The sequence below is a fragment of the Rhipicephalus sanguineus genome, chromosome 3 (genome assembly GCF_013339695.2).
Source record: "Rhipicephalus sanguineus isolate Rsan-2018 chromosome 3, BIME_Rsan_1.4, whole genome shotgun sequence".
In the NCBI taxonomy this organism is placed as follows: domain Eukaryota; kingdom Metazoa; phylum Arthropoda; class Arachnida; order Ixodida; family Ixodidae; genus Rhipicephalus; species Rhipicephalus sanguineus.
In genome coordinates this window covers 88226890-88244350 of record NC_051178.1, presented here as the reverse complement: position 1 = coordinate 88244350, position 17461 = coordinate 88226890, and the positions used below count along the sequence as shown (strand labels likewise).

Below are 17461 nucleotides of genomic sequence, written 5' to 3'. Positions count from 1 at the left end.
TGAGTAGAAGTGAGTATGAACGTGAATGAGTACCCGTGAGTGTGAGTAGAAATGAGTATGAACTTGAATGAGTACCCATGAGTGGGAGTAGAAATGAGTATGAACGTGAGTGAGTACTCATGAGTGTGAGTAGAAGTGAGCATGAACGTGAGTGAGTAGTCATGAGTTTGATTAGACGTGAGTATGAACGTGAGTGAGTGCTCATGAGTGTGAAGAGACATGAGTGTGAACGTGAGTACTCATAAGTGAGTAGAAATGAGTATCAACGTGAGTGAGCGCTCATGAGTGTGAGTAGGCGTGAATATGAACGTGAGTGAGTACTCATGAGTGTGAGTACACGTGAGTGTGAGCGTGAGTGGGCATTCATGATGTGAGTAGGCGTGACTATGAACGTGAGTACTCATGTGTGTGAGTAGACGTGAGTGAGTACCTATGAGTGTGAGTAGAAATGAGTATGAACTTGAGTGAGTACCCATGAGTGGGAGTAGAAATGAGTATGAACGTGAGTGAGTACTCATGAGTGTGAGTAGAAGTGAGCATGAACGTGAGTGAGTAGTCATGAGTTTGATTAGACGTGAGTATGAACGTGAGTGAGTGCTCATGAGTGTGAAGAGACATGAGTGTGAACGTGAGTACTCATGAGTGAGTAGAAATGAGTATCAACGTGAGTGAGCGCTCATGAGTGTGAGTAGGCGTGAATATGAACGTGAGTGAGTACTCATGAGTGTGAGTACACGTGAGTGTGAGCGTGAGTGGGCATTCATGATGTGAGTAGGCGTGACTATGAACGTGAGTACTCATGTGTGTGAGTAGACGTGAGTGAGTACCTATGAGTGTGAGTAGAAATGAGTATGAACTTGAGTGAGTACCCATGAGTGCGATTAGAAATGAGTATGAACGTGAGTGAGTACTCATGAGTGTGAATAGAAGTGAGCATGAACGGGAGTGAGTAGTCATGAGTTTGATTAGACGTGGGTATGAACGTGAGTGAGTGCTCATTAGTGTGAAGAGACATGAGTGTGAACGTGAGTACTCACGAGTGTGAGTAGAAATGAGTATCAACATGAGTGAGTATTCATGAGTGTGAGTAGAAGTGAGTATGAACGTGAGTGAGCGCTCATGAGTGTGAGTAGGCGTGAATATGAACGTGAGTGAGTACTCATGAGCCGGAGTAGACGTGAGTATGAATGTGAGTATCGACGAGTGTGAGTGGACGTGAGTATGAGTGTGAGTGAGTACCGAAGAGTGTGAGCAGACGTGAGTTGAATGTGAGTGAGTATCGACGAGTGTGAGTGGACGTGAGAATGAACGTGAGTGAGTACCTGTGAGCGTGAGTTTGTGATTATGAAAGTGGGTGAGTATCAATGAGGGTGAGTGGAGTGAGTAAATGAGTGAGTATCGATGAGTGTGAGTAGAGTGAGTATGAACGTGAACGAGGGCCGATGAATGTGAGTAAATGTAAGTATGAACTTAAGTGAGTGCCGATGAGTTTAGGTGGGGCATATTTATGAACTTGAGTGAGTGCCGATGAATGTGAGTATGAATGTGACTATCGACGACTGCGAGTGGAAATGAGAAGAGCGTGCGGGAGCCCCGATGAGTGTGAATATAGAAGTGAGTGATTCGGATTTAAAACCGCTCTTTATGCAACGCGCCGTAACTATATGCACCTATGGCACGAGTGTTTTGCATTTAACAATTTTGTCAGTGAAAACAAATTTTAACGAAAAAGAAAGCGGGAACCTCGATTTGGAATAGTCGCAGGCTATGCGCGAATGAAGGCACTCCTGAAAAATCACAAATTGCTTCCGGAGTAAGCCCGGCTTTGCGCGGCATATCCGGCGTCCAAGCGCACCCATCGGCAGTCACAGGCACGCCGTGAGAGCTTATTTACCGCGCGTTTTACAAACGTAATCTGTCCTTAAAGACTCGGATACACATGCGAGTGCGAGCGCCCGAGCGACACGTTTCGTTTCGGCTTCGTTTCGCGGCTGAATCACCAGCAAAAGTTACTGGAAAGACAAGAGTGCAGCGGTACGATAGTTTTACCTTGTCTGCTCTTCGCCGGAAAGTACATCAGCAGTACGCCGAAACTGAAACCCAAACAAGTTCATCGGGGACTACTTCGGCGCAGTAACACTGAGCAGTTAGTTCCGCCCCCGTAGCTTTCACTTCATTGCCACAGAAAGTTGTCCCCGAGTATAGTTTTGTTGCAAAGTGGCTCGGTCCTTCTTCAAGACGACAGAATCTGGAAAGGGTGTTCTGCCCTTCCTCTCACTTTTCTTTCAATATTTTCCGAGTTTCTTCCATATTTTTCGTCCGATCGTACTGCCGTTGGCCTCCCCTGGTTCCTTTTAAAGTTGGCGTGCACGCCTTTTGTCGCTGCCATGTTTTGAATCATAGAAGCTAATTTTGAGAAATAATACCATCTTAAATTGATGGTATTGATGGTAATACCATCTTAAATTGATGATGATGATTGTCGCGCGTTTCGGACTATGCATACTCAGGCTTGACTTCCCTCATTTTCGTTGGCGTCAGTTTACAAACCCATTATATTGCACAACTGGGTGAAAGCGCCAAGCCGTGTGTTACAGTCGCTAACAGACTTCGCTTTTTCGTGTTCAATAAGCGACTGAACTAAGACACAAATTTATTTGTATACTGATTATTATTCAGTAACCTTCGTTGAAGTATTTTAGTTAGGCGCCATAGTTTCAACCGTGTTGCTTTCCTTTCTCAAACTCATAATAAAATACGCCCTAAGTAACTTATGTTACTAAGCACAGCACACAATTTACAGCTCGCCCTCGCCTTTCTTCTCAGTGTTTCTGAAAATAAAATGAAATCGAATACACTGACAAATCCCACCTCAATGCCTCAATGAATATCTGCTAGTCAGCAGATTTGTGCGAAGTCATGGATTGAAACCAAGCTATTGCGGCCTGCTTAAAGCAGAAAAAAAGAAACGAAAACAAAAACGTGTTTCTTTACGTGACAACGTTAGTGATGCAGAACTATCGGTAAATTAACTATCGATAGCATCGATAGTTTCTTTTAAACTATCGATAATGTAAACAGACTATCGATAGCCGAATACGTAGTACCATCGGTAATATTACTAGCGATATTACTGCCACGCATGTTTATTGCTTCGTTTTGATGTATTCGGGTTTCACCAACAAAGACTGTTCGCGGCGTCTGACGCAGAGCGCGCCGCAATGTTTGAGAAGCATCGCGATTGTTTGGGATCATTTTGTTAAGATTACGCGCCGGACGCGAACAGTCAAGTTTATTCGAGAGCTTAGCCAGCGATAACGCTGGAAGGTTTGATGACTGATGTATAAAAGACGAAGCTTTCCACCGATTATCATATCACTCGATGGCCGGCGACCGTTCTCGCCTCTATCAGTGCGCAGCGTGTATGGCTTGTATTCTGAGTTTTGATTTTCTGGGCACAAGTTCGACAAAATAAAGAGCTTCGTATGTCCCAGTGTTGCTGCAGCATTATTCACCGTCAAGACGACGTGACAAACTATCCATAGTGATGCAAATAATGATGCCGTTGCTGGCCGGCCAAATTGCCAGAATATTCGCGATAGCCTACTATGAGCTTCGCTTAATTTATTAGCAAATTTTTGGCAAGAGAAATTATTTGCGCAGTGAAAATGGCGGCATATGTCCATCAATAAATTAATATTTAAAAGCAACCAGTTACATCTGATAATAGAGAGTTTGAGAATGGGGGCCCCAAGGAGCTTGGGGACCCAAGGGGCTTGCGAGCAGCCAGGACGCACGCGCAGAACCCAAGCCACTCTTGGGCTCTTGCTCTCGCGTTGAATGAAGACGCTAAAATTGAAAACTAGCGTTGATCCCCAACACGTCTTGGGTCACCAGCGAGAAGACACCGACGCAGCGCGCGCCACGGCGCAGTATGGCCCGCATCTCGCATGATTTTAACTTCGTCACGTGTGGCGCTCCGTGCGCTTGACCCAACGCGCTGCCTGCGTTGGCCCAATTCTCAAACTCTGCTGATCACCCGAACGCAAGCGCAGACTGCCCAACGCAGCATGGGGACCCTGCGTCTTGGGTCCCCAATTCTCAAATTGTCTATTTAACAAACTTAGTTTTTGATATTTTTTATTATGAAATCATAAAATGCAATATAAATCTGAAGCCGCGCAGTTGCACCCCATTAAACGGCTTCCTTTCCGCTGCAGCTTAATAGTTTGACTTTATGACCATGTGTTAGCGAAGCACTCTGGTGAAGAACACAAGCATGTCAACTTCCTTGCCCTTTAGCCTGCTTCTCCGGCTCCACTATGTACCACGCGCGCGGGGAACCAAGTTTATTCTGCAATGAGTTCACGCTGTTGATTTTAAACTATCGATAGTACTTACTATCGATAGCGCTATCGATAGTATCTGTTACCATCGATAGTTCGATAGTGACTCAGCTATCGATAGTGTCGATAGTACCATCGATAGTTCTGCATCACTAGACAACGTACGTTAACAGGCCCTTCACGAAATCCATTGAAAACTTTTGTTACATTTTGAAAATTTTCTGTTGCTTATGTAAACAAGGCATCTGCAAGAGTCTCGAAACGCATGTCTTCTTGTTCTCTGTGATCAATGCTTCTTTACCGTGAAAAAAGTGCGTGTTCTTTGCAAAACATTGTTTCGATTACACCTAAAGTTGTAGGTGCCATCTAGCTAAGGTTTTAAGAATGATTTTTTTGTAAATCAGTTAATAATAAGAAGAGTCGAAAGATGTTGAACTGTCCTGTTACCGCATTTCCAGAAGATCAGCACCACTGCCAACTCAGGCACTCTGTGTCTTTACCTCGGCAAGAGTCCACAAGCGAAGTTAGTTTTTTTTCCGCTTTCTTGTGGACACTGTAGCCTCAGTACGTTGTAATATTCACGTGATGGGTCCCGCCTGTTTTTATCGCTATTTTTCATTGCGGCACTATTCTAGTGGCGTCACTGAGCGTCTCAGATTAGAGGGTTAACTAAAGTTGCGTGTCATAGTCAGTGACTCGATCACAGAGCTGCAGTCCGTGGCTCACATTCGCAGAAAGCCCGGCTCCCTCAGAAAGGCATCACCTTCTGTATCAAATTTTGGCCGCCCTTCTGCGAAGCAGCCATTCATGTTTCGTAGACACGATCACCACAGAATGATGTGTACTGCCCATTTATTTGTAGTGCGCAATCATAGTGAGAAAATCCGAAGTGCAGGGGAAGATTAAGGGCATAAGGCAGGCTAGCCGATGTTTTCGTAGGTGAGCCTATCTTGTTCAAAGGCGTCAATGACCAACCCTCTCAAACATATGGCGCCTTTGACGAATATACCACCCATCGAAACATCAACTAACCGGTATGAGGCCCCTATTATGGCGAAAGCCTTAGATGCCTCATCAAATGCGAAAAGTGACCGTCGGCGTCTTCGAGATTTGGCAATATTTCTCGATACTTCGCGAGACCGGCGTTTGCGTTGAAGGATGCAAAAAAAGTAATAAAAGTGGGTTCAGAGTCACGTGGTACTCAAGTGAATATATGTGTGTGTGTGCAGTCGGCGTACCAAAACTCACATGACCTTAGTGTAACATGACGTCATCATGACGTCACAGATCGCCAGAATTTGACACATCGTAGTGGCCACATCCAAGGGCATCGTCACTTGATTAAAGGCGGGCCGATCACGGAGGCTCTGCAAAACCATATCAGGAGCAGAAAACTTGTAATGCCTGCGATCCAGGAGGCAGTGCAAAAGCACGTTGAACTCGCAAAGCTTTTGAATATGGCGGGGGAGGGGAGGATCTGCACGTCGACCGAGAAGAAAAAGAACAAGAAAATGGCTTTCGTCTTCGAGTCGTCTTAGGCGATTGCATAAGGGACCCTCTGAGTTTTTCCTGTTCAGACAACCTCTATAGCACACCTATTCGGTGCCTTTGGCTACGTTGTCCCTCATCGCCACAAATTCAGTCATGCGATACTACCAATAAGCACTTCACAGAATTTAGAGGGCAGTACTAACATTTATTAGTCCAAAGTCGCGAACATGCGTCACTGGAGGGCAAAAAGATACGACCCGTTGAACACAACCACACATTTATGCTTCGTCGTTAACGCGGGAGTGTCACGCACTAATGTTCGCCGAAATTAAGCTTGAGAATGTTCTATTGCAAGCATAAGTTAGTCCTTACGTAATCTGGAAAAGTTCACATGCGCATGCTATGCGCGTGTGAACTTTTCCTGATTACGGACGCTATTGCTTTGCGATGAGGTATTCCAGTTACCACGGCGGAAGTTTATTCCGCCCCTCCGATCTTGCTTCTGCTCCCTAGGCTGTCTTCTGGCGCTGCTGTTGCACGTGAAATGTTTCAGTGCAGTGTATTTTACTTCGTGGGATACGAGTCAAGCAATTTATTCTCATGGTATCCGCGTTTCTTTTGCTTCCTCGCGCCATACACTCTAAAAAAATCCTGCGCTTCATATCACGCTAAACTGTTAATTTAAGCGTGATGCGCATGTAAATGAGCTGTGGATATTGTTTCAAGCACCACGTGACCAAAAATAAGCGTGACGTCCCTTCAGGTCAGCGTGGAAGCAAGGCTGCATGCCGTGGTTCATGCGCATGCGCATGCGGGTTCTCCCCGTGGTCCCCGCTTCTTTTGCGAGGAATACGGAACTTTATTTCGGGAGGCTGCCGCGCCAGCCACACTGCCGAAGAGCGTCTGTATCGCCATGTTCACTTCAGAAGATATTCTCGGCGTGCAACGCGGGCGGTGCAAGCACACCGACTTTGAGTGTTCCGAGTTTATGAGAGAAAACCACCGAGGTCCGACGGCTCAGGAGTGGCTTTTCCACTCGGATGGTGTATTTACTGTGGCCACGCACCTACGCACCTGCCATTCATGGGCCACTGGAATATATAGGTAAGAACTGCTGTAAAAGCAAGCGATAATTGGTTACCTTAACAGTGTAGTTGAAATGTCTTTTTCACCTGTAGCATTGATGTTTGGTTAAGGAAATGATTTTTTTTTTACAGACGCCCCCAAGTGATTACATTGGACCGTGCATTGTTTGGGGCGAAAGAAAGCTCCTTATCTGCGGCAGCGAACAGGAGACCATTCAAATGAGGGCAGAGACCTCTCCAGAGAAAGCACTAGTGATGTGTTTATGCATGTACTACATGAAAGACCTAACGTATCGGGCAGCGTATGGCCAATTGCTTGGCTTTGTCCAATCAGTCGTCAAGCCGGGCTCGAGCAAGGAAGTGTCAGGGGCCTACAAAAAGATTGAAGAACTTACTTACCGCGTTGCGGATTTAAAGAAACGACGTCTTAAGAATTATGAAAATATTTCAGGTGTCAGCTCTGCAACTTCTTTGAGCCACTGCTTCGTTCCATCGCATATTGAGGGAGTTTATATTTCACAAATAAAAGGAAAAATATATGGGTCGTATTTCTTTTGCTGCTTACAATCTTCGTGTTGGCTTGATAGAACGCCACGGAAAAATAATATGAAAATGTATTTTGGACAACGTGGAAAGCTAAATTCTGGGAATGCTGTCCTATAGTTTCATATATGGTGGTCATGGTTCACTATCTTCCAACACAAGGCGCGGCACAGCGTTTTTGAAAGGGCATTACCCCTTTGTGCAAAGAAATAGGGAAGGGCTTGCATACCGATGAAATTGTCGACCAGGGCTTACCCAAAGCGCTTGTTAATGGATTAGTTTCAGTGTCAACGGCGGGAGTGTCTTGCGCAATCTCTATGCAGAACATTCAGCACCTACTTCGCCTGCCTGCTGCCAAGGTCAAGAGGAAAGGACAGGTTTGTGAGCAAAGCTCGCTTCGGGGAAGCGACCGAAGACGACAGCGAACGCTGCTTCAAGCTCGCTAGTGTCTGCGCCCAAGGAGAGACAGGAGAGGGAGTGGGGCTCGCCCCACTCCGTCTCTTTTCTCCTCTGGCGCAGATCCTCGGCGCCGTCTTTAAGCGTGAAAAACGGTCACGCCAATATAAACGTGGGAAAAGGGGGTCATGTCACGCCTGGCATGCGTGAAGAGGACGTTGCCGGTCAACGCCTATAGGCGTTGTCCGTAAGCGGGGAGAAATGTCACGAGTAGCTCAAGCGTATAAAAATTTCGAAAATTCACGCTTAGGTAAGCATGGGATTTTTTAGAGTGTAGGTTGGGAAATCCGCAGCACGATTAGAGGCTTAATACTTGTGTAGCTCATTGTTCGTACACCGGTGCACCGAGCAGACAATGTTGAACCAGCCTCAATGGAAAGCTTCTGAGCTTTCATTTTTGCAATACAATTAAGTGTAAACGATCACATTAGCAGTTTTATGAGTTGACAATAAAAAACTACCGTTTTAACTGATTTGACGTTTTTCATCAGGGCTTATAGCTTAGAACGCTAGGTTACGTTAAATCCACTTAACTCTGTATATTCAACAGCTAGGGCACACTGTTCATTCAGCTGTGATTAAGCCCTCTTTCGGTCAATCCAAGAAACGCCTCTGTGAGCACCATAAACATAATTATCATCATCTTCAACCTATTCAGTGACCACTTCAGAACTGGAGTTTTCTCTAACGATCTCCCATTCCCTCTATCCTGCGACAGCTGATTGCACTTTATTCCTGCGACACTCTCAATTTCATCACCTCGACCTAACACTCTGCTGTCATTGACTTCGTTTCTGTTCTCTTGGTATCCGTTACGCCGTAATAACGGCACATCAAGTATCGGTCCTTCGTATTAGTGACCTGCGCAAGTGCACTTTTTTCTGATGATGTTAACTCGGACGTCGACAACGCCTGTTTGTTCCCTTATTTCCTCTACGTATCATTCGGTGTCTTAATGCGGGCCATTTTTTTCTTCCGTCATACATTGCGCGGTACTTCACTTTTTTCTCGAGTTTCCTTGTTATCCTCCAAGTTTTCAGCCCCGTATGTTAGTACCGGTAATACGAAATTGCACATGTCGGCAAACTCGCTCATGAGTCGACTCACTCAAACTCATTCAGACTCAGATCGGGCCATGAGTCCGACTCTGAGCGAGTCCGGGTATGTAATGTTTTGGTGTGTTAGAGCCGGAGTGAGTCCGACTGAGGAAAATTTTAGTCAGCCTGAGTCCAGGTGCGTCCGGTTGAGAAACATATTGGTGAGTCTGAATACGAGTGAGCCCTAAGCACAAAATATATTTCTTGAGTGAGTCTGAGTGGGCTACACCGTCTATTGCCGACCTATGGTCATATCTACTCATGATTGAGCATTTCCATCAGTCTTATATCCGCTTACCATTATACCCAAGTCTATTCACACATATGGCAACGCACGAGCGTTCATGCGCCACCTCAATATTTATTGATCAGAGGTGTGAGGTGTGTGTGTGTGTGGACGGGGGCGGGGGGTGACCTCCCCGTGCAAACTCTTTCACGGGAAGTTCTTGATAATATATCTCATGTGAGTCGCGTATTTCATAAATATGTCCTTGCATAATTTAAGCCACTTATAATACGTGTTTGATGGTGCAAGATCAAAAGGCACTTCGTAGAGCACCGATTACGTGAGATATTGGCGCTAAAGAGCATTGGCACCATGACCGAAAAAGCTAATTTAACGCTAACAGACTCATGAATCGACTCACTCAGACTCACTCAGATACAGGTCAATCCGTGAGTCTGAGTCTGAGTGAGTCCGGCTGAGCAATATGTTGGTGAGTTTGAGTCCGAGTTAGTCCGGTTGAGAAAACATTTAGTGAGTCTGAGTGAGTCCGATTGACGAAAATTGTTGAGTCTGAGTCCGAGTGAGCCTTCGGAGCAAAATGTATTTCTTCAGTGAGTCTGAGTGAGCTCCAATTTTTTTGCCGACCTATGCGCAATTGTTGTATAGATCCCGCTTTACGAATAGCGGTGATTTGCCTGTGATGACTTAGGAATGTCAATCTCAAGCACCCCAGCCCACCATCGGCGAATTTTTGTTTCATGAGTAGGTTACCCTTTTAATTATTGGTTTCGATGTACATGCTCTCGCGCAGGTTGTGAACACTGGTTGCTAATTTTGAGTTCTTCTAAGGACTCAAAACAGCCGAGCACGCAACACGGTTAAATTTGCAGATACAGGAAAAAATATTTTTATTATCACTGCTCCTCCACTTGTGCTTCTTCGGGGTAAGGTGATTCGACACATCGTTTTTTTTTTCATTGCGGGCTCACTACAGGCAGCAGTATGTAACTCCTCGAAAAAATACTTACAGAGTCCCAGTTTCACGCAGGAGCGTTTTACAGCACTTTGAAGGAAATCTGTACATTTATGGCGATATATATATATACAGGGTGTCCCAGCTATCACGCAGCGCGATTGAAAGAAAGAGGACCGGCGTTACGCGAAGGAAACCTACTGAATATTGTTCCTAGTACACTGGAGTAGCCACTGCTATTTTTTTCGTTAATGAGGTTTAATTAATTAGTAATAATTATATTTGTAACTCGACAAGTACTCACCTAACTGTCAAAATGTCAATAAGGCGTGTGTAGGCATGTTCAAATGGCATCTAACTGCGCTACTTTCAACGACGTGCTAATTGCGCGCTCATTTATTCCGCTTGATCAAGAAAGCCCGCGAAATATGAAAAGTGACACGTGACTAGACTGTTGCGGGCGTCGGGAACCAGCGCCCCCAAACAGGCTCCCTATGAAGTAGACAGTATCAAGGAAAAAAGGCAGAAAAAAAAAAACGCATCGCCCTATCTGCCACTCCCCGGCCTAAGCAACGCACCGCTTGGTTTTACAGAGTCAGGCCGTAATCAGAACATCTGCCGCGTTATCAATGAGAACAGTCGGCCGTGAGATATGGATGATTGCGGCGTACTATCGAACGGAATGAATCCCAGTGAAATTGCACGCATGTCGTTGGCGCCCGACCTGTACCCTTGCCAAAATGCGGAACGCTGTCTCTCGCAACGGACGGTTGTTTGCAGTACGCTTATTTGAGGGCGCTGGTTTCCTTTGCGGGTGGGAGCGTAGTCACGTGTTATTTTTCATATTTCGCGGGCTTACTTTATCAGCCGGTAAAAATGAGCACGTAATTAGTACGTTGTTAAAAATTGCGCAGTTAGATGTCCTTTGAACGTGCCTACATACGCCTCATTGACATTTTGACAATTAGGTGAGTACTTGTCGAGTTAAAAATATAGTTATGACTAATTAATTAAACCTCATTAACGAAAAAAATATCAGAGGCTACAGCACTGTACTAGGAGCAATATGCTGTACGTTTGCTTCGCGTAACGCCGTTCCTCTTTTTTAAATCGTGCTGCGCGATAGCTGGGACACCCTGTATATGTGTGTGTGTGTGTGTGTGTGTGTGTGTGTGTGTGTGTGTGTGTGTGTGTGTGTGTGAGTGTGTGTGTGTGTGTGTGTGTGTGTGTGTGTGTGTGCGCGTGTGTGTGTGTGTGTGTGTGTGTGTGTGTGTGTGTGTGTGTGTGTGTGTTCGCTGAATTGTCTGTGCCAGTCAAAAGCCCCGAGACAAAAACTTGGAGTAAGCGGGGGGTCTGCATGGCTCTTGCTGAAACTTCGTGCTTTGCCCGGTCGGGCGCGATCACGCACGCTTTGTTTTCACAGAGATCAGGAGACGGCTCATACCCTTCTAAGCGCTGTTCTCGGCGTTGGTTTGCGACAAAGGGCGCTGCGCACGTTGCAGCGGCTGCGTTTCCTTACGCGGCGTATTCTTCAGTTACGCCGGGCTGGTTGCTAAAGTATATAACTTTTAGCCTTACTTCACATAACACTCAAAATTGTTGCTATTGCATCATTGCTTCAAACTTGATGCGAAACTGCGGCTTTTTTCTCTTCTGTTTGCCAACAAAAAGTAAGTGGCCTCGTTTAAATGTTCAACAGAGACCTGATGTCTTATTTGCACATGGCTGCATAGATAGATGGCGTGACGTATTCACCACCCCATCAGAGTATACTCTAACGACTATACCACTGCATTCCTCTCTGCATGGACGACGACCAAGTGAAGTACGCGACTAGATATCTCTGCCTTAAAAGGTCATTTTTTTTCTTATGAAAACCTGCACTAGCGATGAAAATGTTGCGCCCGTGCCTCGCACAGAAATAACCGTCTTCGAAGCAGTACACGGAGCAACGTCGTGGAGCCCGTACACACGTTGTGTAACTGTTAGTGACAACATACATTAAAGAAGCCGCGAGTTCATAGCACACGTTCGTGGTAGGATCTGTAGAGGGTCATCAAGCGGCAATGAACAGCTTCATTTACTGTCGCAAGACTGACACATACGGAACGCTACCCATTTCAAGGAGTGCGCAAAAGAGCTACCGAAGAATTTGACAACGAAGAATGCTTGTGCGGTAGTGTGAACGCTGCGTGCCACTTCCCGTCTGCGTCGAAGAATCAAACGCTCTATCACGGAATTTTGAACCGCCACCTACGCAGGAATCATGACATGATGCTTAACCAATTCGCTCAATTGACGAATTTGAATGTCACTCCGGCTGAGTCATGCTCACAACTGATAGGTCACTTTTATTCGGATTACTGCTTAGTAATTCCCTTATTTGCTGCATTTCTTAGCGAACCTTTGGCACTATGAGCGTTTCTATCTATCTATCTATCTATCTATCTATCTATCTATCTATCTATCTATCTATCTATCTATCTATCTATCTATCTATCTATCTATCTATCTATCTATCTATCTATCTATCTATCTATCTATCTATCTATCTATCTATCTATCTATCTAGCTGCCTACCTCTGGGTGCTCTCATGATCGCCTCTTTAACTTGGTGTAGACCAAAATTTGCATGGGAAGGTAAGAGGATTTGACGAATATGACTGTCGTGTCATGACATGAACGACGTGAAAATCCTGTCGCGTACCTCGGCAAACCCTTTCCTCCAGACACGCGTGGCACACACCCTTTACCACGGGCCGCGGTGTACGGGTATGCGCCACAGATGATTGCCAGTTTATATCTACCCAGGAACGGCGAGAACACACATTGGTAATTAAAATGCCAGAGTATTAAGAAAAAGTGATATCGGCAGCGATGAGCTCGAATGGAAAGAATAAAAACTAGGATCTCAGCGGCAATAGAACCTAAGGATTCTGCGTGACAATCAGGTATTCTACCACAGAGCCACGGCAGGTCTAGAAACTGCTTCGGAAAAACACCCAATGCAGGCGTAATGTCGGTGCATTATCAATTGTGGTTGTGGTACTGGGTATATAATTGTGTAACAATGCAACAAACATGTACTCCTACGATAAAGGCGTCATGTCAGGTTAACGTCTCTGGTTCCAGTGTTGGCTCCGCTTTTATAGCAGTCTAACAAATATTGCATTTGTATTCCCACGGTTCAGCAAACTATAATGAAGCATTGCTCGACCCCGGAAGAATACATTAACGAAAGCTACGTATGATATTCCCATGATTGCACCGTAAAGTGCATTTAGTTTCGATAATAGTGACGTATGTACTCTAACGTGAGGGCTGACGTTACGTCGCACCATAAGTTACACTGTAAACGCCAGCGTTGTCGACGTGTCTGGTAAACCCAATATGTGCACACAGCTACTACACTTACAAAATCACCTTGATCAACCTCGTAACGCTTGGCTCAAAGCCATAAAATACAGCATAGAAGTACTCGCTGACTGCTTCGCATGAAACCGATTCCCAGAAAGCATGGGATCTGCCGAATTTTTATTTCCAGCAACAATCCGAAAATGTTTAAAATTCATGTCAGTACTTCTTTAACGAGTAGGCCGACTACGTCACGGGACTCTGGAGTGCTCTTCGAAATCGAAACTGCCTCAGGTCCTAACATAGGAGCATATAAATAAACATTCGTCTCGCGCTGGGGCAAATGAGTTTCGTTGCCGTTATTAACGAGACTGTCGCCACTGATTGGGGAAAAAAAAAAGGTTCACAAATTTTTTGTCACCCCTTCTTTAAGACATGCAAACTGCACGTAGTTATAATACGGCCACGTAAAAGCGCGCGCGTTGTTCTTCACTCCCGCGTACAGGAAGCATCGGCAAGCCCAAAGAAATCGTGACGCTTGCTGGACAAATAAAAACGAAAATTTAAATAAAAACTAAATTACGACTGGATTCTGATAGCGTTCATGTCAGACCAGACTTTGCGTGCAGCAGCCAAATAAAAAAGCGTCACAAATGTTCCATTCTTGAAGCACTTTGCGCATGCGTGTGGGAGCGACATTGGTATAAAAGGCAAAGCCGCATGGTCGACAAGTAACAACGGTTTAACTCTGTGTTGGCAACGATTCGTGCGGCTTCTTCCCGCGGTGGGCACTCCGCGTCTTCCTGCAGATGTTCTTGGGCGACCGATTCACCGATCGAGCATCTGCGTATCAGCATGGCTTGGTGTCTGCGTACCAGGAGCCAGGCCTCATGGTTCTACCAACAGCGCTCTAAGTGAAGGTGAGTTATGCGTTACAATATTTTTGTTGGAGCATTCGTGTTTAGGTGGCAACGAAATTTCATTTGTTTAGAGTAGAGTGGTAATACTGAAATTTGACATAAGCACAAAAAGCCTTCAAGAGTAATAACAATTCGTCGGGTTTTACGTGCCAGTACCACACTATGAATATGAGGAACGCGCTTCAGTATAGTAACGGAGAACGGGCCTACAAAAAAAGCAGCAGATAGTTACTCTCGCAGAGAAAGAAATCTGATGATGGGAGCAGTGCTTTAATAATGCACAGTAGTCCTGTTATTCTTTCATTTATGCGCTCCTGCGAAGAATTTCGGACGCCTCTTTCAGCTCGATCGGCTTCCGTCTACACCTAGCATGTTGCCGTCCTATACATCACAAAGCCTACCGAGTAAGGTAACTTGAGTGCGATACCGTGATGTGTTCACTTCAGTTTTGGTCGAAGGTAGTCGCGTCCGATAAATGTAGCCGCACCGTTGGAAAACATTGAAACAATCTAACCGCAGGTTCAGTGCCGTCGACCAGTCGTCTTAGTCACGCTAGTTTGTTTGTTCTGGCAGAGCATAAGCATTTTGCGCCGAATCAACTAACCCTTTAATGTAATGAAAATTTTCTATTCTGTGGAATACACTGGCAATAGATTGAAGTGCATGTAGTGCTCTACAAATCAGGTACGATAAGGTACGTTAGTGCCCCTCTGGTGTTTTTCGTCATGCAGGAAGGTACTGAACACTTCACGAAGTTGAAATGATCTCTTGCACGCAAAGAAAAAAGACTAGATGGTCACCCAGAACTAAGCTTCGTAGATGCGTGCCCGATTGTATTCTTTCCGATAAGTTAACGGTGGTTTCTTGGCCCGCGCTCGGTACAACTTGCACCGTCACGCGGGCCAAGAAACCACCGTTAACCTATCGGCCTACCGCTGCAACGGAGCCGGCGTGTCGCGGCCGCAGCTCATTTCGCTCGCTCAAACCACGGCTGAGACCAGCATGTTCGCTGCGCGCATGCGCTATTCACGTGGTTCTTTTGTATTTCGCGGGCTTTCTTTGCAGCTTGGAAAAAATGGTATACGTGAGACTTTCTTTATAGCAAATAATGCAATTGGGCTTTCTGAAGACGCTCTCGACCTTGGCAAGTCTCAGGTCTTGCCTAAAGTCAATGTTTAGCGATTTAGTAAAATAATTCTAATGAACAAATTAGTTAAATTACCAAACAAAAATTTGTCTGTAGTGCGCAAAATGACTGTCAGCAATTTGCAACTGATTTCACTCGCCTGGCTCTAATATTGTATTTTTGAACCCTTGGCTAAAGATAGCTGGGACATGGGATAGCTGGGACATACAAAGATGCTTTATACGCCACATATTGTACATGCACAAAATGCCTCTGATTATTTTTTATTTTCTTATTCTTTTATTCCTCCTAATTTTCTTGTCTTGGTGTATTTCTTCAACACTACTATCATGATGATGGGATAGCCGGCTTTAACGTAGCCTACTTTCCCATATTTTTTTCATATTTAAATTTATAAAAAAATAACTACAAAGTCGCGTCAGTGCTATCGCGTGTAGTACTGCATAATCGCTTCCATAGTTTCAGAAACAGTGACGTAGGGAGCAACAGACCCAATCACTTGCTTCGCAGATACAATACGTGTTGCGCGAGACCAAGCAAATAGCTGCACGACCAGCCTCAAAGGCCGTGCTATACAGGGTGTTTCAGCTAAACAGCACCAAGTAATAAATAATTAAGCATAGGCGCTACGCGTCTCCATTTAGCGCAGTATTGTTTTGAGCCATATAGAGCGCGTCAGAACATTTTTTCCAATCCGCCAAGCTCGGCAATTAACAAAGATTGCTTAATGAAATTTTTAAATAGTAACTCTAGAGAAACGTTTTCAATATCGAAGTTGTAGCGCTTGTTCAGGATAATCGAATTTTTCATTCTATGTTAAGATAACTCCCCTGCTTAATTTTTTCCGGCCTTTCTTTAAAGCGCGCGAATTAAAAAAAATACCACGTGACTGCCGCCAAACGCGCGGCGCTTTGTGCCCTCAAATGTAAGTTAAACGAATTATCAAAGGCTGCTTCGCGTACGCAGATCGATGGAACAGGCTATCGGTGACTGCGATGGACGTTAAGCGACAAAATGAGCATACCGTTTCAACAACGAAAAAATTCTTCAACGAAAAAGCGGCAGCCACGGAGCAAATGCCACATGAGAGTGTAGGCGGCATTTGATGCAGCGTAGGCATTTTTTGTTTTCTTTTCGCACCAGTGAAGAAACGCATTGGAAGGGGCGAGGGTGACAGCGCGATGAAGGACCGAGATAAGATTCACTCACACGCGGCGGCCGCTCTTTCCTAGACTTTTAGATGCGAAGCGTCTTATGGCGGAGTTCAAACCGGTGGTGGTGGTGTGCGGCGTGACCACTCTTACTGCGCATGTGCAAGCTCTCCACACACCTTCTCTCCACTCCCACTCCACCTTTCTCCCTCTCCACTCCCCCTCTGAAACGCGGGCTCGACATGCCGAAACGCTGCTTCGCATCGCCTCATGGTTCCCTTTAGCGGGAGATGGTGTGATTTTTCTTTAGACGGTACGCCCCTATCATCATTTAGCGTCCATCGCAGTCACCGGTAACCTGCTCCATCGAACTTCGTACGCGGAGTAGCCTTTGATAATTCGTTGAACTTACATTGGAGGGCACTAAAAGCGCCGCGCGTTAGGCTGCAGTCACGTGGTATTTTTTAACATTCGCGCGCTTTAAAGAAAGGCCAGAAAAAAAAATTAGGCAAGGGGAGTTAGCATAGATTAAACAAGCGCTACAACTTTTGTATTGAAAATTTTTCTCTAGAGCTACTATTTAAAAAGTTCATTACGCAATCTTTGTTAATTACCGAGCTTGGAGGATTTGAAAAATATTCTGACGTGCTCTATATGCATACCCAGGAATTT

General features: G+C 45.2%; 1 protein-coding gene across 1 annotated transcript in view; it reads right to left on the bottom strand.

Moving 5' to 3' along the window:
* Positions 1-14463, bottom strand: part of LOC119385647 (cholinesterase 1) — a 29526-nt gene extending 15063 nt beyond the window's left edge. Inside the window, exon 1 of the mRNA XM_049414051.1 lies at positions 14447-14463. Coding sequence (XP_049270008.1) covers positions 14447-14463 — 17 coding nt within the window. The remainder of the gene's footprint in view (positions 1-14446) is intronic.
* Between the last annotated feature and the right edge of the window lie 2998 nt (positions 14464-17461).